General features: G+C 56.9%; 1 protein-coding gene across 3 annotated transcripts in view; it reads right to left on the bottom strand.

The window, feature by feature from the left end:
* The window catches only part of TLN1 (talin 1), a 35,372-nt gene that overhangs the window by 6,659 nt on the left and 1,624 nt on the right, over positions 1 to 27,089 (bottom strand). The window contains exons 2-51 of one of the 3 annotated variants that reach the window (XM_086769880.1): positions 22,679 to 22,842; positions 20,397 to 20,494; positions 20,031 to 20,160; positions 19,647 to 19,799; positions 19,206 to 19,348; positions 18,670 to 18,797; positions 18,133 to 18,193; positions 17,734 to 17,838; positions 17,241 to 17,396; positions 16,902 to 17,003; positions 16,601 to 16,677; positions 16,238 to 16,418; positions 15,425 to 15,538; positions 14,980 to 15,088; positions 14,282 to 14,490; positions 14,067 to 14,165; positions 13,815 to 13,865; positions 11,919 to 12,086; positions 11,347 to 11,641; positions 11,079 to 11,245; positions 10,641 to 10,769; positions 10,191 to 10,304; positions 9,883 to 9,996; positions 9,604 to 9,738; positions 9,319 to 9,447; positions 9,108 to 9,210; positions 8,824 to 9,032; positions 8,610 to 8,729; positions 8,247 to 8,444; positions 7,782 to 7,921; positions 7,589 to 7,682; positions 7,331 to 7,420; positions 7,042 to 7,164; positions 6,716 to 6,859; positions 6,218 to 6,379; positions 5,988 to 6,128; positions 5,544 to 5,725; positions 5,070 to 5,202; positions 4,852 to 4,953; positions 4,558 to 4,728; positions 4,245 to 4,394; positions 4,020 to 4,121; positions 3,790 to 3,909; positions 3,342 to 3,488; positions 2,247 to 2,413; positions 1,802 to 1,985; positions 1,444 to 1,569; positions 1,033 to 1,149; positions 768 to 953; positions 553 to 660 (exon numbers count right to left, since the gene is read on the bottom strand). In XM_086769880.1, coding sequence (XP_086626006.1) covers positions 553 to 660; positions 768 to 953; positions 1,033 to 1,149; positions 1,444 to 1,569; positions 1,802 to 1,985; positions 2,247 to 2,413; positions 3,342 to 3,488; positions 3,790 to 3,909; positions 4,020 to 4,121; positions 4,245 to 4,394; positions 4,558 to 4,728; positions 4,852 to 4,953; positions 5,070 to 5,202; positions 5,544 to 5,725; positions 5,988 to 6,128; positions 6,218 to 6,379; positions 6,716 to 6,859; positions 7,042 to 7,164; positions 7,331 to 7,420; positions 7,589 to 7,682; positions 7,782 to 7,921; positions 8,247 to 8,444; positions 8,610 to 8,729; positions 8,824 to 9,032; positions 9,108 to 9,210; positions 9,319 to 9,447; positions 9,604 to 9,738; positions 9,883 to 9,996; positions 10,191 to 10,304; positions 10,641 to 10,769; positions 11,079 to 11,245; positions 11,347 to 11,641; positions 11,919 to 12,086; positions 13,815 to 13,865; positions 14,067 to 14,165; positions 14,282 to 14,490; positions 14,980 to 15,088; positions 15,425 to 15,538; positions 16,238 to 16,418; positions 16,601 to 16,677; positions 16,902 to 17,003; positions 17,241 to 17,396; positions 17,734 to 17,838; positions 18,133 to 18,193; positions 18,670 to 18,797; positions 19,206 to 19,348; positions 19,647 to 19,799; positions 20,031 to 20,160; positions 20,397 to 20,494; positions 22,679 to 22,808 — 6,816 coding nt within the window. In that variant the 5' untranslated portion in view covers positions 22,809 to 22,842. Of the gene's footprint in view, positions 1 to 552; positions 661 to 767; positions 954 to 1,032; positions 1,150 to 1,443; positions 1,570 to 1,801; positions 1,986 to 2,246; positions 2,414 to 3,341; positions 3,489 to 3,789; positions 3,910 to 4,019; positions 4,122 to 4,244; positions 4,395 to 4,557; positions 4,729 to 4,851; positions 4,954 to 5,069; positions 5,203 to 5,543; positions 5,726 to 5,987; positions 6,129 to 6,217; positions 6,380 to 6,715; positions 6,860 to 7,041; positions 7,165 to 7,330; positions 7,421 to 7,588; positions 7,683 to 7,781; positions 7,922 to 8,246; positions 8,445 to 8,609; positions 8,730 to 8,823; positions 9,033 to 9,107; positions 9,211 to 9,318; positions 9,448 to 9,603; positions 9,739 to 9,882; positions 9,997 to 10,190; positions 10,305 to 10,640; positions 10,770 to 11,078; positions 11,246 to 11,346; positions 11,642 to 11,918; positions 12,087 to 13,814; positions 13,866 to 14,066; positions 14,166 to 14,281; positions 14,491 to 14,979; positions 15,089 to 15,424; positions 15,539 to 16,237; positions 16,419 to 16,600; positions 16,678 to 16,901; positions 17,004 to 17,240; positions 17,397 to 17,733; positions 17,839 to 18,132; positions 18,194 to 18,669; positions 18,798 to 19,205; positions 19,349 to 19,646; positions 19,800 to 20,030; positions 20,161 to 20,396; positions 20,495 to 22,678; positions 22,846 to 27,089 lie in introns of all 3 variants that reach the window. The other 2 variants (XM_086769879.1, XM_086769881.1) reach the window with 2 other exon arrangements.

Below are 27,089 nucleotides of genomic sequence, written 5' to 3'. Positions count from 1 at the left end.
ACTCCACCTTCATGATCTTGCCAAGAATGCTAACTGCTGGAAGGACCTCACTGGATCCTTTCTACCGCCCTATGGTCTTAATTTGCTTCTTGTAAATGACACTTATTTTATAGGACAGCTAATCAAAACAGCCACAGAGGAAGACTAAATCAAAAGGGTGCAGCTGGTGCTCGCAGTCATCACCTCTTCTATCATGGGCACTGCCCGTCTCCCACTCTGCTGTGAGCTTAACAAGCTCTCTCTTACACCCACCACTTTTACTTGAACCTCCTTCAGGATTTTGCTTCTGTGTTGTCGAATTTCCAACGTCTGTCTGTTTACGGTCAGTTAATCTCTGTCTGTTGTTAGCCAAATACCTTTCTTCAGAGCCTGTTCATCTCTCTGACATCTGCTTCCACAGCAGGGGCTCAGCCACTTTGCAGGCCGTGAAAGGGGCTGTGCAAAGACCTCAGCAGGAGGTGTAGTACCCAGAGGACCTTGGGGATTTGGGGAGCACCCTGGCATCCACAGGCGGCCTCTGCCCACCCTGGGAACCGAAGTGGGGACACTTACCACCAGGACGTGCTCCAGCAGCTCCAGGTAGCCATCGGCGCACTCCTTGCCAAAGCGCAGTGCCCGCTGCCGCACATCCCCGCTCACCTCTGGGTGGTAGGCAGCTTCCTGAAAGCCGGAAAGAGGGAAGCCTCAATTCACACCCAGCAACATCCCTGCTGGCATGCACAGCTCCCCAAAATCCTTGCTAGACCCACATCCCCTGCCCATCCCACCTTGCAAGCACGAAGCATATCCGCAATGGCACGGCGGCTCAGGTTCGCCGTGGCGATAACATCCTCCTGCCGACATGAGTTGCCAGCAGCCACCGCTTTGGCCGTGGCCATCGTGATGCCTTTCGTCATACGGATGAAGTCCTCCGGGGTGGAGACCTTGGCGGGAGGCACAGGGGAGGAGAAGACCTGCAAGGCGAAAGGTAGCAGTGAGGCATGGGGCAGCCAGCAGGAGGGCTAGCAGCTACAGCACTGCAGCTGTACTCACTGCCAGCTCTTGGCGTATGTGCTCTATTGTGGCCTCCAGTGCCCGCGTCCCCTTCGTGGCCTCATCCTCAACAGCCTTCACTGTCTTCAGCAAGGAAGTGACATTCGTCACCATCACCTGTGGAAGGGAGAAGAGAGCCCGGTGAAGCCCCACTCAAGCTCTGGGTTGCTGCTGGCATTTGCCCCTCCCTCGTGGTTTGGTCCAAAACTCCACTCACACCACCTCATCTTGTTCCCCCACCAATGCCTCTTCCGCATGTTGTGCTCCACCTTTTATGTGCCCCTTCCTCCCCGACGTTGCCCTGTCTGCCTCCCAGTTGTCCTCCTGCCCCTAGACAGGCAGAGAAGCCCCTCTGCTCGTTCTCCAGTGCCCCCTGCCCTATCCTCTCCTTCCATCAAACCCATCTCAGACCTTGGCAGAGTTCTTCAGTTGGTAGACTGCAGGATCATCCCCAGCTTTGCCAGCAGCAGCCTTGGTGGCACCGATCAGATCCCCAAGTGCCTTGGCCACATCCTTCACAGCATTGATCAGGACTACCTGGGGAGAGCAAGACCAGGACAATGGCTTGGCTACAGTCAGACTCTGGCTGGGGCTGTTGTGGCCTACAGGAAATTTGGGCACTCCAGGACACAGAGTATACATGTATACAGTACACAGCACAACCAACACAAGCCACAACATAGGGGGTTCCAGCCCGGAGCACCCCATAGCCCCTTCAATCCTCAGCCCCTTCAAGCAACCTACGAGCAGCCTACACACTCCATCTCACCTGAGTCTCTGGGTCTTCAGATCCCAGACTGGCGGCACCCAGCTTCACCACCTCTGCCAGGCGGGTGATGGTGGACACGGAGGACTGGGCAGCCTGGGCTAGTTTCTCCTGGCTGGCCGTGGCGTTCTGCACCAGCACCTTGGTGTCCTCCACCAGTGCCTTGGCTGTCTTTAAAATGCCCTCCCTGGGGAGAAAAAGAGAGTCAGAGAGGACACAGCCTTCTACAGACACGTATCGTCTTTGGGGTGTAGAGAGATTGTGGACCCTCCTTTCTGTGTGTACGAGCTGAAGGGGAAACAGAGTCAGTGTGACCTGAACTTGTAGCTCTCCTTGGAGCTGGTCAGAAAGACAGGAGCTCAGAAAGCTCAGAAAGATGGGAGACAACAGGACACAGTCTGACCCCTCATCTCTGGCTGAGTAGAGGCCAGACAAGGTGCCCAGGTACCTGTGGTCAGCGAAGGTTTCCGAATTCTCCCGGTTGAGGGTTCCTGCCGTGGCAAACATGATGGTGGTGTCGAGGTCAGCAATGATGCCAGAGACAGCGCTGGCTGCTGTGATGCAGGCTTGCGTCCCACGGTTCCCAGCCTGCAGGGCTGCCAGCACATGAGACACCTGCAGGGTACGAGGCAGAGCAGGTTCAAGCAAGCCCCATCGCACACATCCTCCAACACCTCCCTGGATGGCACTGCTTCACACTAAGGAGGGGAACTGGGAATCATGTGGTCTGGACACCCCTTCTTAGCTTCTATTTATTTATTTTTACCCAGTACCTATTGTGTTTGGGGGTCCAGGAGATACTGGGTGGACTCCGCTAGTTTCCAAATGAATAAGGTTTGCATGATGGGCATCACAACATCATAGCTCATTCCTTCTTTAGCTGCTAAACTCAATTTCTGTACTTGGACAAGCACTCATAGGAGAAGTTGTTTCCTGATGGAAAGCAATCTTGGAAAGGAAGGACCTGCAGGAGGTCTTCAGTGTGCAGCCACATGTCAGGCACTATGAACACGTATTTTGCTTTTGTACTCTTGCTTACAAAGCATTGCTGCTCTATCCCTGCCTTACTCACTAGAGTTCTTTAGCCATGTTTTCATCTATTATTCAGAAATATCTTCTTTAGATTGACTGATGGACAGGACACAGCAGCAAAAGATGAAGGGGAGATCAATCACTCAGCATGAAGTGCAGGCTTGGCTGAAGGCACAGCAAATGGTGTGTCCACCACTGCAAGAGCCGATGTGGAGAGGCCTCGGCCACTACTAGTGTGTAGGTCAGTCTGCCCTGGCAGGCCATCATCAGCACATCAGCAGGCAGCACCTGGATGTCACACTCACCCATCACTGCACCAGCTGCTGTGACAGTGCCTGGAGAGGGGGATCAGTCCTCCACCTATCAGCTGGGCAGGGTGAGTGTGGCTGAGAGAACCAGCAGAGCCCAACAGGACCAGGGAGAACCTAGCATGGTGGCTCCAAGCGCACATGGCTCAATCCAGCATCCCTCCCACCCGCCATGCTGTCTCCCCTCTCTCTGGACCACTTACCTTCTCAGAAACCTTGCGTGCACTCTCTATCAGCTCCTTCTTGGTGTAGGCATCACTGGGGCTGCACTGCAGGGCTCCAGCCTTAGTGACCAGGGCAGCACAGCCGTGACCCAGCTCCTGCACTCGGCGCTTGATGTGGGAGCCGATCTGGAGAGGAACACATGTGTGAGAGAGCCAGCAGGGAACTAAGCCCCACACCCATGATACTCTCTGGGAAATGCCAGCTACCCCCACCCAGCTTCTCTCTCCCAGTCCTCCCACTCAGGAGGGGGAAAAAGGAAAGACATCTTCGCTCCATATTTCCACATTGTGTAGCAGGGGAGGTCTGAATGCTGCCTGCCCCCAGCTCTGACGGGAGGTTTCAGTGTCCTTGTCCTGTGCTCTCACATGCTGGCAGACCCTGCTCTGTCCCACAGCAGACTCCAGTACTCTCCCCCCACACTCGTACCTCCTCGTTCTCAGCAGTGAGCGCAGCCGGCTTGGCCTCTTGTGCCAGCTGTCCATAGTCGTTGGTGAGCTGGTTGGCCAGTGTGCCCAGCTCATCTGGGTTGGTGGTGGATTTGGTGACCTGTCGATGGAAGAAGAGCAGGATTTGGAGGGACCCTACACTGGGACAGGCAAGCAAGGAGGGCCGTCACCTGCCTGTGCCTTCTACAGTGACAGACTTGCTGCACTTACCATCTCCTGCACAGTCACTGCGATGGCCTTGGCTGTCTTCACCATTGTGGTCTGGTAGTCCACAAAGGTCCCCTCTGGCTCGCCCACTGGCCCCTCGTCCAGCTGCAAGAGACCAACAGGAGATTCTGGCTCCAGCTCCAGCTCAAAGACCTTGCAGAATTTGACTTTGACTCTTCCTGTCTCCCACCCCCAGCCCTGGCCAGGTCCTTTCAATGCTTCCCTCACCTGGTTGATGGCCTGGGTGATGGAGTCCACCATGCCCCCGACGACACCTGCAGCGCTGGCTGCCTCATTCAGGGTGGTGGTCAGGTCTTCCACTGCTTCCTTCATCATCTGCACGGCCTCCTCCAGAGCCTCCTGGGTGTGTGCAGCTTGCTGCAAGGATGAGCCAGAGTGAGGGAAGGTGGGCAGTGGCTCCCCTCCTGACAGGGATGCTGCACCTTTACCCTAAGTTTCCATGTCTGGCACACAAGTGCGCACCATGCAGCACTCACATGCGAAGAGGAGCGTGCCACTGACATGTGCCCCTCCTGCTCACCTTGGGATTCCCACCAGCCTCCTTGGCTGTGTACAGCATCTGCAAAGCAGACTCAGCCAGCGTTTTGGTCTGGTCCAGGAGGTTCATCTGCTGCTGGTGGTTGGGTGTTTTGGAAGCAGCGCCAATAGCTGCCATAATGAGTGGCTCAAAGTACTGAGCCATCTGGGACACCTAGGGAAGAGCAGCATCAGCATCAGCACCTTCCAGGCCCGGCTGCCTCGTGCCTCTCCTCCCACCAGGAGCTCCTCCATGCACACTGAACACCTCGTCAGCAGCTCTCCATCCCCGTGTTACCTTGTGTCCCAGCTGCGAGGCCTCAGCCCGTGCCGCGCTGGCCACAGGCTCAATCAGGTTGCTGATTTCCTGGACAGCTGTGATCATCTGGTTGTGCAAAGCCTGTTGCAAAGAGAGGGCGTCGTGTGAGGCTGCAGCAGGGTTGGAGTCACCACGTGCTGCTGGGAGCCGTGGGGAAGGACGCCTGCCTCTGTTAAGCTTGTGCATCCCTGACCCACCTCCTGGGAGATATCTTCTCGGGGGGCCAGCTGCTGGCTGATGGCAGCAAGGGACGCCTGATCCACCTCCCGCATGCATCTGTTCAGGACTTCGATGGCCTCATCACACTCCCGTTGTCCTGGAGCTTTGTCTCTGTGTGATGGCGTAGCATTGGTAGGTGCTACACTATGCTTCAGCCCCAGCCTCGGCTGGTGGCAGTGAGGGGCAGGACCCCTCTCCTGGGCTTTGGGGCAACCCAGCGTTATAGAGCCAGGAACGCATGCCAGCATGCCTGATCAACCCATGCCAGGGCCGGAGGAGCAGCTCCCGCGCGGGACAAAAGCGACAGCATCTTCTGTCCCATCCCTTGCCTCCCCCCACTGGAAGTGGCCAAGGAGAAACTGAGCCAAAACATCTGCAGGGATGCTTGCTCAGAGCAAGGGCATCTTCCAGCTGGGACAGGGTCATGGCCAAGGGGGCAGGACTCGTCTCACCTCATGTTGGTGATCAGCTTCTTGATGGAGTCTGAAACAGTGCGAGAGTGGCCAGCCAGCACCGACCACTGCGGTGGGTCCTTGGGGTTTACAGCCAGAGAGCGGGCAGTCTGGATGAGGCCAGCAGAGCTCTCCAGCATGGTCTTGGCCGAAGAGACAATGGGCTCCATGGCCCTGCGCCCCTGTGTGAGTAGATGATGGATCCGTGATGCATGCAAGGGATTGTGCCTGGGAAGATAACCCCTCCCATGACCCTCACCACGGAGCAGCCCCTCAAAGCCCAAGGCTTGCTGCCACCTTCCCATCACACCCTCCCAAGGCACTAGGGGCTCTCCCACACTGGGGCTCCATCTCAAGTTCAGGAGGAGGCACAGCTCCTCCCTACCCTTCAGCAGCCCCCATTCACAGCCAAGCCACAGCCTCCCAGCCCCTGCGGCATCCCACCTCTGGGCTGATCTGGGCAGGAACGGTAGCAAACTCTGGGTTGGAGGCGAAGGCTGTCAGGTTATCCACAGCTTCTATGAGAGGAGCGGTGGTGGCACGGCACCGTTCCCGGTTCTCCTCGTTGAACTCGCTATCCAGAACCTGGTGTGGAGAGACCAGGAGCAGTTATCCCATCCTGACCATGCCCCAGATCCCATCCCCACCACAGCACCCTGGCAGGGAGACCACACCTTGATGGTCTTCACCAGATTGGCTGTGCTGTTGGCCACCTCCTTGGCTGACTGGACGAACTGGCGCTTGGCTACAGGGTTAGCAGTGCAGGAGGAGGCCACACGGCACGTGTTGCACAGGGCTGAGGTGTGCTTTGCTACAATGGTGGCTGCCGACAGCACCTGTGGGGAAGAGCAAGGTGAGGCAGGATCCAGCACAACTCCCCATCCCTGCAGCTCTCCCTTCCTACCAGCCCCACGTGGGGCACCAGTGAGCACAGACATCCTTCTTGGAACCTAAGAAGGATCACCAAGGTCCTGCATGCCCATACAGCCCCCGCCACATGGAGTGTCATCATTGCATCAAAGCTGCAACCTGGTTCCCAGTACAGCTGACGGGATGTGATGAGACAGAAGCCACAGTTGTGGCCAAGTCTTGGGACATAGCTTTTCCAATTAGCTTCACACTCTGTTTTGTGCAAGAAAATACCCGTAATGGTGCTCCAGCTCAGAACTCACCTGGGACTGGGTGCAGGCAGGGTCCACCAGGTTCTGGCAGGCCATCTGGATAGCTTGGTTAGCTCGGGCAAACTGAGTGGGGTCTACCAAACCCTGCTGTCCAGCCTGGCTGTTGGGGTCTGAGACCCCCACAAGATAGGCAGCCTAAAAGCATGAGAGAGGTGGTGAGAGCTCATGCACAGGGGAGAGGTTCAGAGCAGGCATGGGCTGCGGAGGAGGCTGGCAGCACCATACCACAGAAACAGGCTTTGAGGGGCAGGGGAGAGATGCGTATGGCAAATATGCACCGGGGGTAATACTCAGGGCTGGGACCATGCGTGTCTCACCTGGGCAGCTGCCTCCGTCAGCCCGCAGAGAGCTTTGGAGGCGGCACTGATGGAGTCACCGAACTCAGGCAGTTTGCTGTTCTTTGCATTCTGGGAGATGCCAGCCATGGACTCACCCAGCACCTGTAGGACACAACATGCACTGGTTACAGACCACCTCCCGCTCCCACACCATGCTCCCAGCTCACCGTGCCTCAACAAAAAGGGACAAACCACCTTCCCTTTGCTCCCATATCCTTCCCAACCCCCACATCCTTCCCCAAACCTCCACCTCCAGCTCAGGGCTCACCTTGGAGTTCTCCATGACACTGTCAAGGCAGTTGAAGTAGGACATGTCATTGACAGTCTGGGTGGGGTTCTCCAACAGCTCCTTCACTGTCTGTAGGGACACAAATGTCATGTCCACGGGAAGGATCCACGCACTCCCTTGCACCTCCTCTTTGCTCCCTCCTGCCCTTCATAGTGAGGTGCAGCTCCCCGTTCCCCACCACCTCAGCACCCAGGCATCTCAGCCCCTCCACTGCCTCATCAAAATGCGGCTTCTCACCTCCAGCTCCCGCAGGGCGTTGTCGCACTCCTTCTGGCCTGGCGCCTGCTGGGTGCACATGGTGATCAGCTGGTTAATGCTGTCAGTCACAGCCCTGACAGGGACAGACGAGAAAGACTCACAGATCAACGCCAGCTCTGCCACCCGGCCCCACTGCTACAGCAAACACCTTACAGGGAATGGTTCCTCCTACCGTGCTGCTGCCGCCAGCTGATTCTTGAGGTTGGGGGCTGCGGGGTCAGCAGAGAGCGCCTTTGCAGCCAGCAGCAGCTTGCTGGAGGACATGGAGATGCTCTTCAAGTTTGACACCACCTGTGCCTGGTCTTCCTTATTCTGCAAGGAGCCAAGAAGAGTTACCTGCAGCAGGTTTCCAAGCTCCACGCCCAGCCCGAGTCTTCTCTGCTGGTTTGCAAGCTGAGCCGGTTCCCTTCACCTAACTCGTCCACCAACAGCAAGGATATGGCGGCTGAACCAACCCAAGCCACTTTCTCCCTGCTGCTGGGGTTTTGCACAGGCCCAGATCTCATCTCACCAGCTGCGCTGGCCACAGCCACCCTAATCACCGTTGCCTAGCTACCCTGCTTGCTGTCAGACACCTTCCCAGGCACCCCAAACCTCCCACTGTACCCAGGATCCCCCAACAGGCATTTGCTCTCACCGGGGACTGGCTGGCCATCTCCACTCCTGCCTGCAGGAACTCATTGAAATCCTGCCCAAATTTGCCAGAGGACCTGGCCAGGTCTTGAGGGGTGCCACGCGACGCCTGCACCAGCTCGTTGGCGGACTGGTTGAGCCCTGCAGCTGCCCGGTTCAGCTGGCTCTGCGCCTCCTGGAAGCTCTTGGTGCTGGGAGGGAACTGGAGGCAGTAAGAAGGGTTAGGAGAGGCAGCAAGGAGGACAGAGATGAATGATGAATATCTGGCATGTGCTTAGTGACGCACTAGACTGGAACCCAGTGCTGACAGACTGGCTTGCATCCCTACAAAGCTTCCCCCTTCCCCTCTCATCCCAGCTCAGCTCACCGAATCCGCAAGCAGCCTCTTGCTGGCCTCTCCCACCATGCGGATGGCAGCGTCCACGTCCCGCTGCCCTGGCAGGCAGTTGACACAGCGGCTCAGGGCCTGTGACACAGCCTTGGCCACCTGCGGAGAAGCGAAGAGCAGTCGTCACCCTCCAGCTAACTCCAAATCCTTCCCATGGGCTGGCAGTGGGCACCAGGACGCCCGATTTCCCCACCTGGGCCAGGCGCTGCTGGCTTTCTGGGTCACCAGGCTTGGCTACTGCTTTCCGTGCCTCCTCAATGAGGTTGTTGGCTTTATCCATGACATCGCTGGCACACTCCAGCATGGCGCTCTGTGCTTGTGGGTCGGGGGTGCTGGCCGCCACGCCGCGGGCGGCCTGGCTGAGTGAGCGCAGGGCTTGGGCCACCTCTCGGGCAGCGATCCCTGCGGGGATGGAGAGGTCAGTGGCTGCCAGCACGGCCCCCTTCCCTCTCGTAGCCCCAGCACAGAAGCCAGTACCTGTGTAGTTCTCATTGCCCTGGGCCACTTCTCCCAGGAGGTGAGCGATGGCAGAGCTGACGGCTTTTGTGCTGCTCCCCAGATCCTGAGCACACTTCTCCATCTGTAAATGGATGAGTTGAGACATACTGGTGGGCTGCATCTTCTGGCAGCTCCCCTGCTTCAGCGTCCACCCTGCATCACCCTGCACTGCCCTTCCCCACGCCCTCACCGTCTCTCCTGGAAGAGGCTTGAGCTTGCCATCGCGGGCAGCTGCCTTGGCTTCCTGTAAGTCCCTCTCCAGGCTCTGCACCAAGCTCAGCGCAGAGTCTATCTCCAGGGGTCCACATGCCTCCTGAGCCTGTGATGGGGGAGAAGTGAAGGTGAGTGGGGTGAGGCGATCGCTGAGCCCACCCTGATGCAGCAGAGACCATGACCTGCCACCGGGCTGTCCCCATGGTTCCCCCATGCTCTGCACAACTGGCGTACTGCTGCAGGACGGGACATAGCTTCTTACCTTCTGGGCAGCCGTGCGGAGCTCAGCTAGAGCTGCAGCCAAGTTCTTGGCACACTGGCTGAGCTGCATCGCGGAGGCTTGGTCCGTGATGGTAGGGACGGTGGCCTTGGCTGCAGCTACCATCTTCCCACCAGGCTGCCAGGCCAAAAGAAAAAGCAGTGAGAAGGGGACGAACATGCAGCATCTCTGCTGCCCATATGCAGCAGGTTTCCCTGTATCTTAGGAAGGCCAGGCACAGTTGCCAGAGCTGGTGTGGGAGGCTCCAGGCAGTGTGGGTACCTGCAGGAAGTTCTGGCTGGCAGCAATGAGAGCCAGCTGGGCGCTGGGGCTGTCCGGCTGGGACTGGCTTCCTCGTACGCCCTGCACCAGCATCGGGATCTGCTCTGCCACCACCTGCCAGAGAGGAGGGTCACTGGAAAAGCTTGGCTGGGAGGAGATGGATCTAATCCAGGACCAGTGATCAAAAGATTGGCTCCCAAGGACCCCAAGGTCCTGCCTGCCCACTGCGCCTGAGCACAAAGCTCCAGTATGGCTGACAGGAGAAGAGAGGTGGTGCAGGAGATGCCAGGATCAGGCCAGGCCCTTACCTTGCAGCTCTGCACCAGCTGCTGCTGCGCGGCAGGGTTCTTGTTGGAGGAGGCGGCGTGCTGTGCCGCAGCGATGGTCTGGGTGGCGGAGGCAGCGGCTTGCTTGGCTGCATGCTGGCAGAAGGAGGCACGGGTTAGCACTGGTGGTGGGGCAGTCTGCCCAGAGCCTCCCTGCCACACACTGGGGCCCAGCTCCCCCTAAACTTCCCTGGTGCCTCCATCTGCGTCACTAGAGTATCCCCAACACCCTTGATGCCCAGTGTCCCAAAGCAACATGGCGCACATAAGGGAAGGGAGCAGTGAGGAGGTCTCTGCAGGATGCAGCATGGACACTGTACATGAAAAGGACTTTATCCCTCTGGGAAGTGCAGGGATGCAGGGGCTCCTGGTCAGGTCTCATTTGCTGACTGTGCCTGCTTGCTCTCTGTGGCCCCTTGCCCGGCGTCTCACCTCCAGCTTGTGCACGAGCTTCTTCTTGATGGCGTTCTGGGCTGCGGCGTTGGTTGCCATGCGGAGCCCCTCTGCTGCCTCGCGCAGCCGCTGCTGCTGCTCCTCACTGTCTGGGTGGGCTGCAGCTCCCTGGACAAAGCAAGAAACTCATTGCACCTTGCAGGGACCGCAGGGTCCCTCATCCTTGTGAAGCAGTAGCTGTGCTCTGGCCTGATGCCAGGGAGTCCCCCACAAGGCAGTCTGGATGCTCTGCTACCACCCATAGCTCCAGGAGGAGCCCAACTCCATCGCACAGGTCCCTGGCTCAGTGCGGGACCTTCCTTGCTCTGGAACCACTCCCACACTCAGGGGATGCTCATCCCCTCCCCAGCACTAGCTGATGGTCCTGGATGAGGCTGGGGGTCAAAGACAGTGTCCATCCTCCCCCATGCCACTGACCTTTGCAGCCTCTACCATCTTGGCGGTGGCATCAGCCAGGATCTTGGCTGCACTCAGCAGCTTGCGTGAGTTCTCCAGGTCTGTCTCTCCCTCCGCATCGGCTTTGATGGCATTGACGAGGTCAGAGGTGGCCTGGGCCAGAATACGAGCCTGACGCACCATTTCCCCTGGGATAGAAATGAAGGGTGGCCCGTTAGCAAGTCCCACGGCCCCCCCAGTATCTCCCCATCCACTGTGCTCTACCCTGGGTGCCATCAGCCACTCTCACCAGCATCGCCCATGGAGCTGAATATGTTCTCAGTGACATTGAGGATGGTGTCAGTGGCCTGGTCGTAGCGCCCGATGGGCTGTCCGCCCAAGGCGTGCTGCTTGATGTGTTGCAGCAGGTCGTTCAGGGCCTGGGTGACGGCCGTGGCTGCCACTCCCACCTGCTTCAGGAGCTGGTCATCGTTGGTGGCTGCCTTTGAGGCCTCTACACAGCCCTCTGCCGACTTGGCTACCAACTTGCCAGCCTCGATCAGCTGCTCCTGGCAGACCGGCGAGCTGATTGTGGGAGCAACTACCTGAAGGGAGAAGAAAGGCTGGGCAGCAAGTGTGGTGGGCTCCTTGTAGGAGCTGTGCAGGGACAGCTGTTCCCAACTTCTACTCCTCCAGAGGATATTCAGTGCTTTGGCACAGTGGTAGGAACTGCAGCGCCAGGCAGCTCACTCTTCTGGACCCAGACCCCTAACATCCCACCTGAGGACGTATAGTCCTGACACAGCTACAACCTGGCCGTGGAGGCCATGAGCCTGGGATGCTGGCAGCCATGCTGAGGCAAGGGTTAACCTTGCTGCTTACCTTGGTGCAGGCCACCAGCTGGGAGGTGGACAGGGCACATTGGGTGGCAGCTGCGATCACCTGCGTCTGCAGTGCCGCATCCTCCGTTTTCTGAGCCACATTCTTGGCTTTGAGCACCAGCGCTGCGGCAGCACTGGCCACTGCCTTCGCCAGCTGCATGAGCATGTCCTGGGGGGAACGGAGAGGGTCAGTGCAGGAATGACAGCAGTGGGAGCACCGGCAGCAGCCTGCAGGGCTCTTGTGAAATACTCAGCAGGGAAACATGAGCTCTCAGGGGCCTTTCATCCACTCTGTCCCAGCACTGGCAGCACTGAACACCTGGAGTGGCTGGCAACACTTTGATCCCATCTGTACTGTGTGCTACAGCTGGCGGTGAGGCTGCAACCTGGCCTTGAGCCGCAGTCTGCACCGCAGCACCACCATGAACACTGCCTGGAGCAGCTCAGGTAACAACTCAGCATCACCCCAACACTCGCGATCGGCTCACTGCCCACTCCCCAAGCAACAACCCACGGCAAGTCCCTGATAGTACCACAGTGGCAACCTGCTGCAAGGCACCGCCACGGCACTTTGCACAGAATGCAAAGCCAAACAGCAAAAAAAAAAAAGATAAACCCCTCTGGCCCAATGCCAGTCACACTGGGGGCACCAGCCTGCCCACAGGCTCACTCCACCAGCAAGAGGCGAGTGGGAGGTGCTGCCCACACTGGTCACCTGTACGGCAGGCACGCTAGCTATTTTCTGCTTCATTAGTGACAAACTACATCGCTGCTGTCATTCCTGGGGCTAAAGGAGAGGTACCAGCAACCAGCCTCCTCTCCCCTGGGGCAGCAGGGAAGGCACAGGGCTGCCCTGCCAGCACATAACAGGCAATGACAAGCACACAACAAACGGCTTCCCTGCAGTGCACCAGACCTGGTGGCACACCACAGCCACCAGGATTAGCTCCCACAGCACGCTGCCAGTACGAACTGACACCACCAGCACTAGGCAGCAAATGCTTGGGGCAAAGACCGCGGTACACAGGGTAGCACGCTGTGCCTTATGCACCTGCAATTCTTCTGCCATGTGCGTGCTTGCAGCAAGTGACCCCGCACACCACAACAACTAAATCTCCGGCCACTAAGCCAAAAATGTCACAGCATCCACTTGCCTCCCGCAAGCCAAGACTACTCCCGTTGCAACCCACCACCTTTCCAGACAGGAGGAAAGACCAGAGAGTGTGTGCACCCAGCTTCAGAGTCCCCACACCACAGCATCCAAGTCCAAGGAGGGAAGTAGATACACTCGGGTCTGGCAGCTGCAGGGCACAGCATCCCGCTGCACGTGTGCAAATTATCTTCCAGGTCCTTAAATCCACCCCTTGGGGCTGGCCTGTCCTGGCACTGCTGCCTGGTCAAGCATGGCTTCCTGCCCTGGAGCTAGCTTTTCTGCTCCCCTTGGCTCTCTGTCCAGGCTTTTCTGCTTGTGTTGAGGTTGTGTGGCTGCCACAAATAGAAACCCCTTCTTTCTGGAGTCTGTTTCGGTCTATACTGTGGCTGAATGTTCCTCCCCAGAGCGGTATGCTTACCTCCCTTGTGCTGGAAGGAGCAGTCATGGGAAAACAAACTGGCTGGAAGTCATCTCAGCCAAAATAAACTACCCCACCAGGCTCCAGCCCCTCTGGGTCTCTGACAGGGACAGGCAGCTCCCACAGGCAGGGAGTAGCAAGCAGGAGCCAAGGGGAGCTGCCAGGGAGGGGAGTCGCGACCCGAGTGCATGGACTTCTGAGAGCTGATCACCAGAAAAGCAGATTTTTGACAAGAGCCCTTCTCCAAAGAGTTCAGTTCCCAGAGGAGCACCCCTCGTGATGGAGAGGGCAGGGACCACCAAGCCATGCCTACAGCCCCGTTTTACCGTCTTCGGGTCAGAGGCAGGCAGGATCCAAGCACGCCGGCTTTCTGCGATCTACACAGGAATCCACGAAATAAGAGGCATTATATTACAGTGGCTCTAGCGACAGAGATGGACAACGGTCTGTCCCTTCCCTCAGCAAAGTCACAGCTGCGGACTGGCCAAGCTTTGGCCTGGAGCCCTCCAGCCAGGTCCTGTGCAAAGGTCAATAGTTTTAGGTAGCAGGTGTCCCTGGCTGCTACTGGGTGCACTCACCTGGAAGCGCGGGTCGGTGTCGCTCTCCCCGATCTGCTGCAGCAGCTCTCCACTGGTCTGGCCCACGAGGCCAGCAGCCTGCAGGAGATTCTGGCGAGGCTGTGAGGAATGAGGCAAAATCAACACTGTGCTCTTGAGGAAGCCCTAAAACTTCTCCTGATGACTCCCCTTGGCTTCCACCTGCCTCCCAGCCCCACAGCCCCTCCTGCTCCCACCTCAGCACTGGCAGGTTGTGCTGTTTTCAGCAGGTCCGAGACAGCACTCGCTAGGTTTTTGGCTGCCTGCAGAAGCTGTCGCCCGTTCCCTCCCTCATCCTCCATCAGCGCAGCCAGCAGCTTCACGCCCTTGGACATCTCCGTCAGGTTGGAAGAGATGGTGGTGACGGCGCAGCCCACAGCAGTGTAGTCCGTGTCCGCTGGATCCCCTGCACAGGGAGGAGATGAGTCAGGATGGGATGCGCTTCAAGTGATGCTCCAAGAGCATCCTCACACCTGTCACTGATGTGGTTCTCCTTCCTGGGAGCTGGGAAGAGATTCTCTGGCTCCTACACCTGAAAGGTGGTTGTATGAGCTGAATTTGGGCAGGAGAGCCTGGGGAAGGAGGGCGGCACTATGCCATAGCTGAGTTCAGAGTTATGGCAGGGACTGGACAACATGCTCCTGGTCCAGACAATGGCCAGTCAGCCAAGGACTGGGAAGAAGGACTGGGCTAGGCACAGGCAGGGATCTAAAGGCAGGGGCATGGCTGGCTCCACAGGCATGTTAGCAGCAGTCAGGGTTGATTTAGCTCTAGCTGGGGCAAGCTGGTTCCTCCAGTCTCTGATGGAGGACAGAAGCAACAACCTTCAGTCAGACAAGAGAGACCAAGCCTCCTCCAGAGACAGGGCGTCCCTCTCCTCCAAACCTCCACATACCTGCAGTGAGGTTGACCACTGAGGCTGTGCCAGCAGTGATAGCATCCACTTGGGAGTGGATCTCATGCTTTGACTCATCCATCTTGTTTTTGCGCCAAGCTTTGGATGCCTGAAATGGGGAGAACAGGGTCAGGACCCGGTGGTGGAGGTGGCGGGTAGCTGCATTCATGCTCACACAGAGATCCAGGAAAGAGGGGACAGAGAAGAAGGAAGGAAGAACGGTGAGCACCCGAAACTCCCCACCCCATCCTGCCCAAGCAACATGACCAAGTGTTCTCTTCACTCCTGCCCCTAGAGTAGGATACAACCCCATCCCTTTGCAGGCAGCAGATCTTCCCAGGAGCTGCTGACACCTCTCTTGGGAATGCAGTCAGCCTCACCCTGCCCAGCCAACAACCTCCAGCGAGGTCCCCCCTGCAGCATCCTGCCTTCACCCGGCACTCACAGCATCCTGCCCGAGGGGTGGCAAGGTCTCGAAGTCATCCAGTGTGGCCTGGGCTGCGTGCACAGCCTGCATGCTCGAGTTGATAGTGCCTGTCAGGGCTTGCTGGGCTGAAGTCTGCAACACAGGGACAGATTGAGGTATGCCGGTGGCTCGAAATCCAAGCTTAAATATTTGGCTCACACGCCCCTCCACCCCACAACATGGTGTAATGTGCTGTTGATGACAGGGCTCTAGGTAGGTGCCTCCACAAATAGGGGTGCACCTAGCAAAAAAGGGGTCTCTCCTCTGCACCTCTTAGTGGGAAATACCCCGTCCCACCGTGGGCACAAAGAAGTCTTACAGTTAACCAGCTCTCGGGGAGCGGGGAGCAGATGTAGTGGGACCCCACAAGGTTTTTACAGCAAGTCTCACAGCAGACTGATTTGGGCCAAAGAAAATAGCCTCCCTGTGACCTTTTCCAAGCACTTCTCCGGCACAGTGCATGGGGGGCATCAAAGCCAGGCACAGGGCTCTGCTGCAAACCACAGCACTAGTGGGACTGGCTGGACACAGCAGCTCGAGACAGCTCAACCTGAAGGTGAGGCTGTGGCTGCTGGTCAGGGGAAAATGCCAGGGTGTAGCTCAAGTTTGCAGAGCAGATGCGAGAGGACGTCAGCTCAGCCAGGCCAGCAAACACACAAAGTCAGCAGCACAAAGCCCCTGCTCTTCACGGCAAGCCAACACCTGGCCATACACCCAAATGGGTGGGTCTACATGAGCCCCATGGGCACCCTTTGGAGTCTGTGGCCTACAGTGGGCACAGGGAGAGCTTACCAGGGGAGGCATGTGCCCTCGGTGCATCTGGCCACTGGTGATTTGCAGCTGAGGCTGTGGCATTGTGCCCACCTGGAAGTTTTCTGGCCCTCCAGCCCCTGTCCGCATGATGGCTGGCAGGGCTACCGAGCCCAGCTCTGCCTTGCCTACACGGTTAAACTGCTGCTGCAAGACAGTTGACCTGAAACAGGGAGAAATACCAGGTCAAAGGATACCCACAGCCCCGGAACTAGGCTCTTTGGGAGTGCTGCCACTGAAGGACTGCTAGCTCTTCCTCCAGACATGCTGTCCTGGAAGCTTGGCTGGAGCCTGCTGTCCATTCAACTTCCGCTTGGCAGCTATCTTGGCTCCTGGAGGACTTACTTCTTCGGAGACACAGAGTCTTCCAGCATGGTGGACTCCTCATCCCCCTCCAGTCCAAAGTGGTCTTTGCTCTTTTTCTGTGGAGGGAAATAGAAAATGCGTCAGCTAGCACACACGTCCCGACCTTCCCCTCCTCCTGCAGCCCAGGCACCGTACTGAGGCTACAAGATCCCGCTGCCCTGCCTCCAGCTCCCCCAGCAGCACCACGTACCAAAGGCTGTCTGGAGGCAGCTGGAAGTGGCACCTGGCACTGGAGGTGGAGAGGAGCCAGTTGTCAGTGCCCTTCTCAGCACAGTCTCACCTTTTTGAGGATGATGTCGATATAGCCGGCAATCAGCTGGGCAATCTGCTCCCCCTCTGTCGTCTGCACAGAGTAGTAACCATCCTGGTAATCTCCAAAATCCTGCAATGGCAGGGCACAGGGTAGCACTGGAGCAGGGCACTGGCAGCCATCCTGAGCCCCTTTGGTATGTGCTAAGCACCCAAGTTCCGGCCTCCAAAACAGCAGCCAGGAGAGTCACCAGATGAGGGCAAGGCTGTCCCACCACAGGGCAACACTCAAGAGAGGATCAGCATGAGACCTGCACCCCATGGGGGCACTGTTGGGGAGGGGGAGTGGAGGACCAGGGTTGGTCCCTACCAGGGTGAAGCTCTTGGGCGAGGCTGCCCAACGCTTGATGTTGGTCAGGCTCCACTCCTGGATCACTTCCTTGGTCTTCTCGTCCACACGCATCACACACTCTTTGGTGATCCCCAGCAGCCGCGGCACCAGCTTGTTCTTCCCCTTCATCTTCTCCTGCGGGCCGCAATAGAGGGGTTACAAGCTGTCCTCAGGATGGACCCGTCCAAGCAGAGACCTCTGAGGCCTGCTGTGTCTACCAAACATCCCAAAGGCCACACTTTCTGGTGGCCACAACCATTGCAAGAGGCTTGAAAATGAGAAAAAGCATGAACCAAGAAGTGGGAAGGCAGTGCACAGGGAAAGGCAAGGAGAGATGGACAATGAAGATACAGGGAAAACTCCACCAACATGGATTGAGGGGTAGCAGCTGGAGACATGACAGATGGGCAGATGCTGGAGAAGAGGAATTTTGGCTGCTGAGAGGTGGGACTGGGGTGAGCCACTGCTCTACCTTAACCAAGAAGAAGGAGACCCCGTAGGTCTTGAGAGAACGGGCAAGTTTCACGTAGCGAACTTTGGCCTCTATCTCGCTCATGTCCCCACAGTTCTTGTGAGCCTGCAACAGCAAAGAGAGAACATCACGCTAGCTTCACAGTGCCCTGGCTTTGCCACCATTGCACTGTCACAGCCTTTCCAGCCTCTCCCCTCTGCACTAGCATCCCCTACCCCTGCTACAGCATCCCTGTGACCTCTGGGACCTCAGGAGTTGCCTTGTCTGCCAACCTACAACTTCCTGCTCCTCCTTCTCACCTGCCAAGCTCCTATGTGCTGCCTCCAGAGACAAGAGCAGTCTCAGCCTTTGGCAAGGAGGAACAAGAAGCCCAGGTCTCAACACCCGCCCTGTACGTACCATGAAGATCTTGCGCTCCCCTTTCTGCTTGATGTACTCCTTGGGCAGGAAATCCTTGAGTCTGCCAAGAGACAGCCAAGCCAGCTGTTAGTAGCAGAGCCCGAAGCCAGCATTTGTCTTTGCGTGCAAAGAGGCCCAACTCAGACCCTCGGACAAACCCCTGCCAGGGCATGGGCTGGGAGTTTTTGTGAGCAGGAATGATGTGGCAGAAGTTGCTGCAGTAAGGAAAGCTGTACCAGCAGCCGCCTTGCTGAGAGTGGGGTGGAGGTGCTGAGGATGCATCTCTTTATGCAGTATGAGGGGAGACCGTACAGTGGGCTGGGATCTCCGCCATTAGAGCTGCCCTGGGGGGTGCCAGAGGGAGGAGAATGGGCAGATGACATTACTTGCAGCTGGTGTGGATCTCTACACTTGGGAACGTGCTGCAAGGAGAGGGGTTGCATCAGAGGCAACTGCACCTCTGGTGTCCCATGTACTGGTGTGGTGCTGAGGGCTGCCAACCTGCTCAAACCACCTGGGGCTCCCTGTGATACTCACTCCAGAAAGCCTGGCTTGTGCTTCTGTTCATTGTGCGGCCCGAACTGGATCTGGCACTGGTAGCCGGCAAACTCGCAGGCTTTGTCGAAGGAGACAGGGTGGGAACCGTTAAGGATGTCATCGCGAGCCTGTGTGGAAAGAGAAGACATCGCCATGGGCTGAGTAGCTATGCAGCTCTGCCACTGCTTCCCTCCTCACTGGGCAGGACCTGTTTTTCAGACAAAAAAGAAGTGGCCATGAAAAAGATGAGGATCCGGGGGCAGCCTGTCCCCTACAGGGACCATCACCATGCCTGGGAGAGGAACACCAGCAGGACTTCAGGATGGTTCCTTCCAGGCGGAGGAGACACAGGATCTCCTGGGGAGCTCCGAAGTACACAGAGGGCAGAGCTGGGATTGCCAGCGTTGGCTCTTACCCAGTAGATAACTGGGCATCTTGAAGTTCACCCCCCGTGGTGGTTCCAAAAACCCTCAGCCACCAGCCTTGGTAGGAGGCTGCCATGGGACAGTGGAGCTAGGCGCTCTGGGGAGGTGTACCTGCACGTAGAGCAAGTTGAGCTGCACAGGATCTCGTGAGTCCACGTTCTGGTCGGAGTAGAAGAACTTGCGTCGCAGCAGCAGCGTTTCGTTGTCATCAATGCCTTGCTCACGCAGGGTCCGGCCGTGGTCCAGCCAATTCACTGTAAGCAACGCCAGGGCATGAGCAGGCACAAGCACCCAGGCAGGGTCGGTCCCGGCCCTGGGGCTGCTCACACAGAGCAAGAAACCATGTCTATCTGGTGTATCTCAGCTCTCACTCCTCTTCCCTGGGCCTCCAAGTAGGACACACTCCAGGGAGTGTGGGCACATGTCCCCTCATCACAGTCCTCTCCACTGTCACCTCCCTGCATTAAGTCTTCCCATTGCAGGGGTCCCTGCTCCCCTCCCCGCTGCCCTCGGCATGGGCTGACCCTGTCCCCAGCACATGCAGCTACGTACGCTCATCATCCGTGTGCAACTTCTGCTTGAGCTTCTCCATCTTCTTCTCATCTCGCAGCAGGGTCTTGTCTTTCTTGAGGGTGCCAGTAACCTCTTCCTTCTTCTCTTCCATAATTTCCCGAACAAGCGAGTACTCATCGTAGTTAGTGATGCCTGCAAGAGAGCAGAGGATCAAGCTCAGCACCACACTGCTGCCAAATACAAAGCCTGGAGCAATGCAGGGATGCAGAGTAGTGTCCCCTCTCCATGACCACGCATCCCTTGGGCATCCCCACTGCCAGGCCATCCACCGCAGAGCTGCTGCCACTTCCTGAGTTCTCCCACAGACGCTGCCATCTCTCCCTACCTCCCTTCCTCCTCCCTGCTGCTGCCCCCTCCTCTCACCGATTCGGGCACAGATTGTCATGAGCATGTCCGTGACAGTTTTGGAGTCGTCCACCATCACCGTTTTCACTGTCCCATCCAGCATGCGGATCTTCAGGGGCCGCTGCTTCTTCTTGTACTCCATGGTGTCCTGTGGGCACAGTACAGCACAGCTCCCAGCAGTAGCACCGGCGCAGGGCACCCACATCCCACCATCACACTAACAGCTCCCTGCCCTGGGGCAATTGTAGGGGGTGGGGTGTGGGGTGCTGTGAGGCCAAATGCAAGGCAGCAGGGCAGGCACCCACACCAGCTCCATACCACAGGCACATCCAACCACAGAGCCAAGGCAGGTACCAGCTGGAAGGATGCGGGATGGATGCTTACCCCATTGCGAAGCATGTAGTAGTCCAGAGCCTTCCCAGCTTCCAGCCAGATCCCTTTCTTTGGGTCTTCATCCGAGAGGAACAGCCCAAAATCGTTGGCTAAAAAATAAGTAAAGTCTCTGCCAGGGTGACCCTGAGCAGGACAGGGCTACAAAGATGCCAGCCTGCACCCAGGGATGTGCATTGGTGCAGTCTAACGCGTGAAAACATAGCAGCACTCTGAATGCTGGAGCCTAAACCTAATGAGTGGGCAAAAAGCTGGCAAGCAAGCTTTGAGGTACATGTTTTACCATAGTTATCTAAGGAAAAAATCATCTGGAGCATGCCTACACAATGTTGAACCTGGAACTGACAGTCACAACAGAAGGAAAAGCTTGGAGTTGCGGTTGACAGCTCCTGGAAATCTTCAGTGCAACGTGCAGCAGCAGACAAAACAAGGTAGTAAAACACTAAGCATTACCAGGAAGGGTGCTGGGAAGTGGTCTATAAAATCTAGGCACATCCACACTTTGAGTACTTTGTGGTGGTGTGGTCTGCACCTCCCCAGAGGGACATAGCAGTTTGAAAAGATACAGAGAGAGGCGACTTAAATGGTGGAGCCTTGGTATGTGGGACTCCCCCGTTTGGGGAGGAGGCGGCTGCAAGAGGATGGGATGAAGGCTAACAAGGTCTCAGAGGTGGAGACCAAATCCATCTCCCTCAGGGCTGAGCTACCAGTTGAAAGTGCTACTGCTGGAGCCTGGGCAGTGGCACCCCAGCTCAGACCCACAGAGACAGCCCTGTTTTCATGCTGCAAGAGGCCAGGACCACGCCTGGCTTTGCCCTGGGAGAGTTCCTTCTCCGCCTTTCCAACAACCCCACGCCGCAGGCTGTCTTGGCTGGCTGCTAAGTTTATAACAAGTCATCTTGTTGGCAGCTCTCTGCAGGGAGGGACAAATTCCTGAGCCGCCCTGCTCCTGCCTGGCTAACACTGCTGTTAGGATCCTACGAAACAGGGAGCAGAAAAATCACAGAAGGTTGTCCTTTTATTTTTAAATTAAAAAAAAAACTCACCACCTATTTTCAAAGCAAATTCCAAGAGGGTAACTCTAAAGCACTGAAAACCGAGCACCTTGCCCCAGATCCATAACTTGGGCAGGGAGAGGCGCTTCCGGAGACAGAGCAAGAGCAGAGCTAGAAAGCTACGCCAAAGCTCCCCCAGCCTAAAGCTGACAAAAAACCAGGGCAGCTCAAAAAGGGACCCATGAGTATCATTGGGTAAGGAGAGCAAAGAGAAACAAAAGCTGCAAGGAACTGATAGGAAAAGAAAAGCTATGAGCAACTGAAAAGGAACTCAGGAATAAGCAGTTCCCTTTAAGGCTTTCCCATTGCCTTTTTTTTTTTTTTTATAGGCAGGCTGGCTCACACCCAGGAGCAGGAAACGCAATGCTCCCTTCAACACAGATACAGCCCTGCATCCACACAAACATCCAGTCCCCCTCTGAAACTGAAAGCTGTGGTCTGTCGGACTACTGGCCAGCCGGGCATGGCGCGAGAAGGCATTTCCTTTCCTCATCAAGGAATTTGCTGCTCCCAGATGTTGCTTTGCTCCCCCTCCTCTTCCCACGACTCCTGACCTCCTGTTTGCTGCCTCTCCCTGGTGGCACAGGCACTTTTGAGGGAGGCAGGAGCCCAGGAGAGCCCCCAAGACAATGTCCCAGAGCTCCAGCCCTCCCCCATCCACGACAAGGACAGGCCACGACCCCGTGGGTGTGAGTCACATCATGAGCTTGTGAGCCATAAGCTTAATTCTGAGCCTGGCAGCAACAGGAAAATATTAAAGCTGAGAAGGCTTAGCAAGGTAATGGAGCACCAGTACGGGTCTGACAGAGAGCTTCTGGTGGGGAACAGACCCGATGGAGGACTATACATCCCCTGAAAAAGGTAAAAATGAGCTGTTCAAACCCACGTAGTCCTGGCTAGTGGTGACGGATGCAAGTAGGACAGAGGAACAAAGACAGAAAGGGCAGCAGGCTCAAATTGCTCGCCGAGTATTTCCCTTCCAAATGTGGTTTCCTACCTCCCAAACCCCCCAAATTTCTTCTTGGATGTTGAGGAGGGAGCCTGAGGAGCTCAGCCCCTCCTCCAAGGCATGAGGACTTGAACCTTGCTCTCCCCACCCTCCTGCGGCTCTGGAAAAGCCCAGACAGGCACAGAGACAGGAGAGGAAAGGGAGACCAGTGCCATGCCAGGAGCTAAGCCAGGGTGGCCCTGGTATGGCAGCCAGCCCCACTATGGACTTACGCTGTCCCATCTGGGCCTCGGGCACCCGCTCACGGATCATCCGGCAGGCATCATACACCATGGTGGAAGGCTCAAACTGCATCGTCTTCACCACATTGCCGATGCTGATCTTCAGCGAGAGGGCAACCATGGTGGCGGCTGGGCTGTCCCCACTCCTGCGTCACCTGCTGGAAGAGACAGATGGGTTAGCTCCGACTGCCGGCCCCTCCAGTGCGCAGAGTCCTTCCTCCTCCTCCCCTCCAGCAGCACCTCAGCTCCCCAAAAGCCAGGACATGGCTTCTAGCAGCAAGCAAGGGCCGCACCCCATACTGGCAAGCCCACAAAGAGGTCCCACTTCCCAGCCCTATGCTGACCCTGGGGTCTCTGGCCAGTGTTGGAACCCTTGTCTCCTCGTCTCAAGGTCCCAAAGCCTGCTTGCTCGTGGGAGCAACGGTAGCTGGCACCCAGTTGAGATGCTGCCAGCAAGGAGGAAGCAAGCACATGGGAGCACGCGAGATAAGCTGGGAGAGTGCGACATAAGGGGTTATAATTAAACCTCCTGTGACACAGAAGCCACAAGAGGAAAACCAAGCTATGACCCAGAGCTGGCAGGGCCCTACCCTGGCTATCAGGGCCCCCCATGTCGCCAGCGGACAGCGCTGAGCCAGCAGCCTGAGCACAGAGGCCCAGAGGGACGGAAAAGCCCAGAGCCACCCGGGGAGGCGAGATAAAGGCACCAGGCACTGAACCTGCCTGTTAAAAATAATTACCCCGGGAAAGGACCACTCACACCAAGGGAGCGCTCAGAGATCGAGGTCTACGGCAGCAGCTGCCGCATAAACGCAGGGCTGGGGAGCCCCAGCACAGGATGATGTGCACAGCAGCAAGGAACCAGTCGCTGCAGGTCTCACTGTAAGGGCACACAAGAGCCACACCACTCCATCTGAAATAGACCCCAAGCTGGGTCCAGCTTGAAGGATCAGCTTCAAGCTTGAAGGATTGCGTAGGTCAGCTTCAGAGCAAGGACCCCTCAGCACAGCTCCAAAACATCATGTTTAACAACACCTAATTAGAACCACAATATTTCTTACAGCAGAGCAAAACCGTAAATAAACGACAAAAATAAAAGGAGGTTGTAAATAAGCCACTCACTTGCCTGCTACAGCTTCTAGAGCCCGTTCATTTGGGTTTACCCACTGTGCAGCAGCTTTCAGCGCTTTCTCAGGTTGCTGCACCCCTCGGGGTCCCTGGGCTGGGTCCTTCTCCCTGCCCTTCTCAGCATTCTCGGTTCTCCGCTGGCCCCAACCCAACACTCTCCAGCAGTGACATCCCTTCTCCTTGTCGCAAGAGCCTGCTCGTGGGGAAGGAGTCCTCTCCTCTGCCCCAACCCAGGCTGCCTTGTCCTTAAATCCCAGCTGTTGGGAGAATGGAAGAGCACCAGCGTGATGCACTATATCTGCTTTTTCTCTTTTAGATTGATTTTCTCCTACCAGGCCTCCTATTATGGCTGTCAGGGAAAGCTTGCTGGCCATGTGCATCCTCAGCCTGGCCAAGGGAGGTTCCTGCGGAGGTTCCTGTGCAAGGCTTGCTGGCAGCCTTCCTCGCCTGCCATGCACTGCAGCGGGACACAGCGAGCCTGCGCATCCCTGCCCGGTCCTGCCAGCTCTGACCCCCTGCCGAATGGGGGACACCGGTGCGGGCTGCTCCCAACCACGGACCCGAGCGGGCTAGGGGCTGGATCTGTGAGAGATAAAAAGCTCCTACATCTGATTTTGGCCAGGAGCCAGTCAGAGGGCAGGGGTCCTGCTCCTGCAGAGCTATAAAGCCATGCTGGTGGTGTGGGGAGGGAGGTAGGGATGGAGGAGTGTGCCGCCTCCGCCAGCACATGGAGTGGCTCCAGCTCCACATTCCTGAGCTGTTCGGCAATGTTTCTGTGGAGGCCCACAGCCCCCACTGGCTCCTGCTGACGAGGAATGAAATGCATTTCAGGTCCGAAGCGAGGAAGCCCGGCAGCAGCAGGAAGGAGGCAGCGGAGGCACTCGCCTGTGCCATTGCTGTCCACCCGGAAGCACCAGCAAAGCTGCAGAGCCGAAGGGATGAGGAACACCCTGCTGTAGAAAGAGCTTTTCGAATATTTCATAGGGCGGGCTGCTGCGGTCACCAGGCCATCTTCTTTATATCTAAAAATACTCTGGAGTTGAGCATAAAGCTGCTTTCCGTCCCTCTGCAGGAAAGGGAGAACATGCCACTGCCAGGACAAGGTCAGACCATGGAGGAAGGGGAGGGGAGGACACCGGATGGCAGAGCGGAACCGAGAGGAGCCAGGCCATGCCCAGCCATTTCTGCAGCCTCCTCTTGCCCTCCTAAAGCCATCCAAAATCAAACACTGCACTGGAGGAAACTCTTAGCACACCCTTCACACCGTGCTTTCCAAGACTCTACAGGAGAATGACTGCTCAAGCATTCCCACTCCTGAGCTCTTACAAAAACAACAGAGCTTGGCGGGGAAGGTGCTCACGACATCAAGGAAGCCCTCAAAGGAAAAGAAGATAGTTCAATCTAATTCCCATATTCTACGGAAACAGTTCAGGGTCCAGCAACTGAACTCAGCTGACATCAATGTCTAAAGCAGAAACACGCTCTGCTGCGCAAGTACACGTCCTCAAACCCTGGAGGGATTTGTCAGCAAATGTGGCAATTAATCACACAGGGTTTGCAAATCAGCTGCCTCCTGCAAGGGCACCAGTGCAGGGCACAGCCCCTCCGGACCTCTCCGCTCCAGGTACCACGTGGGGAAGGAAAAGCTGAACTAGACATAACAGAAGAGACAGCGTGGGAGCCTGGCACTGCAACCCAGAAAAATAAAGGAAAAGGACGGTGAAATTCAAGCTGTCCCTCTGGAAATGAAAAAAAAAAAACACAAACAAACCAAGTCTTGATGAACACACACCAAATTTCTGCACTGGCTCGCCTCCAGAGCAAGCAAACCCGTTCTCAATCGGTTGTCAGTATGCAAAGGCAGATAAGGCACCAGAGCAGCAAGCTGGCCAGCCGTCAGCCAGATTAACACACTTCTGCATTTTACAGCAAGCTGCGCGCAACCCTTCAGAGCCACGACCATGCTCCTCAGCCAATCTCAAAACGAGGGGAGGAGGGTTTGTGACGGGGTCCCACTATCCCGGGAGCCATCCCAGCTTCCTCCATCTCACCCCACACTAGGTGAGCAAAACCACGGTGGTGGCGGAGGTCTGTGGGCTCTGCTGAAAGGCAGGGGCAGTGACGGCCCGAGGAACGACGGCGTCATTGCTGGGACCACTGAGAGCAAGTTTTCCGTCACGTGACGTAACCGCTATATTTGTATCGGCTGAGTTTAGTGCTGCAAGAACGGCTACAGAGGAGGTTTTATATCTTAAAAAAAAAAAAACAAAAACCAAAAAAACAACCCAACTAAAATTCAATAGCAGCCTGCTGGCGCACTCACAGCAAGTTTCCAGAACAAGCTGCAAATCTTCAAATGCAACAATTTAGCCATTTTTAACATGCCCTTTCTAAGGGAGACTCCGGATGAGGTTTGGGTTTGTTTTTTTTTTCTTGCAGCAACGCCACATTTCACTTGGGAAAACCCACTTCGGACCACCCCCAGGCTGGCAGCTGGCTGCAGGAAGCTTTATCAGCCGCAAACTGCCCCCACTGCTGGGGTTTTCTGCAGGCACAGCCAGGCAGGTATGAGGCCACCGTGACGCGTGACAGCAGTGGCTTTGCTGGTACATCGGTGTCTGCACAACAGCACAATGAACGGGGTCAAAAATTAACCTGGCAAGAAGGTGGATCAGGCTCTGACCGGGTTCTGCAGTATGGGACCAGTATATACAGCCAGGGCAAGCACGGGGTATGTGGGCAGCTCAGCCCGGCGCCGATGGGACAGCTGAGGCGGTAGCCCTGGTCAGTGACGGTGCTGCACACTGCTGAGCCGACTCAGCTCAGTTCCTCTTTCCCAGCTGCATATCCACATCGGAGGGTAAAATGGTTTCTTCCAGCTGGGGCTGAACTTGCTCCCAGGGAGCATGAGCAGCCAGCGAGGGCAGCCCCAGCCCCATGGCACCCCTGCCAATACCCAGCTGTTACCCGCAGCTGGGGCAGGAGCATCCCCTCGGCCCCAGAGGGAGGACAGCGCTGCTCCGTGTGGGAAATGGGATGCAGATGGGCAGCAGGGCTGGGGGAGTTCACAGCCACAGCTTGTCTTCAAGCTCACCCACACCGCGGTGAAGCAGCTCTGCCCATTAACTGCCAATGGTCCCATGCATCCCCAAGCCTGTCCATTCCTACCAGGCATCCCCTGCCTTCCAAGGGGGGGTGCACAAACAATGGCATCTCTGGGCTGCCCACCACCAAGGCAGGTGCTGGGGCGAGCAAGAGCAGGATGACGGTGCGC

Source organism: Chlamydotis macqueenii, chromosome Z (genome assembly GCF_036417535.1).
Source record: "Chlamydotis macqueenii isolate bChlMac1 chromosome Z, bChlMac1.mat, whole genome shotgun sequence".
NCBI lineage: Eukaryota > Metazoa > Chordata > Aves > Otidiformes > Otididae > Chlamydotis > Chlamydotis macqueenii.
This window is presented reverse-complemented; position numbering and strand designations above follow the sequence as displayed.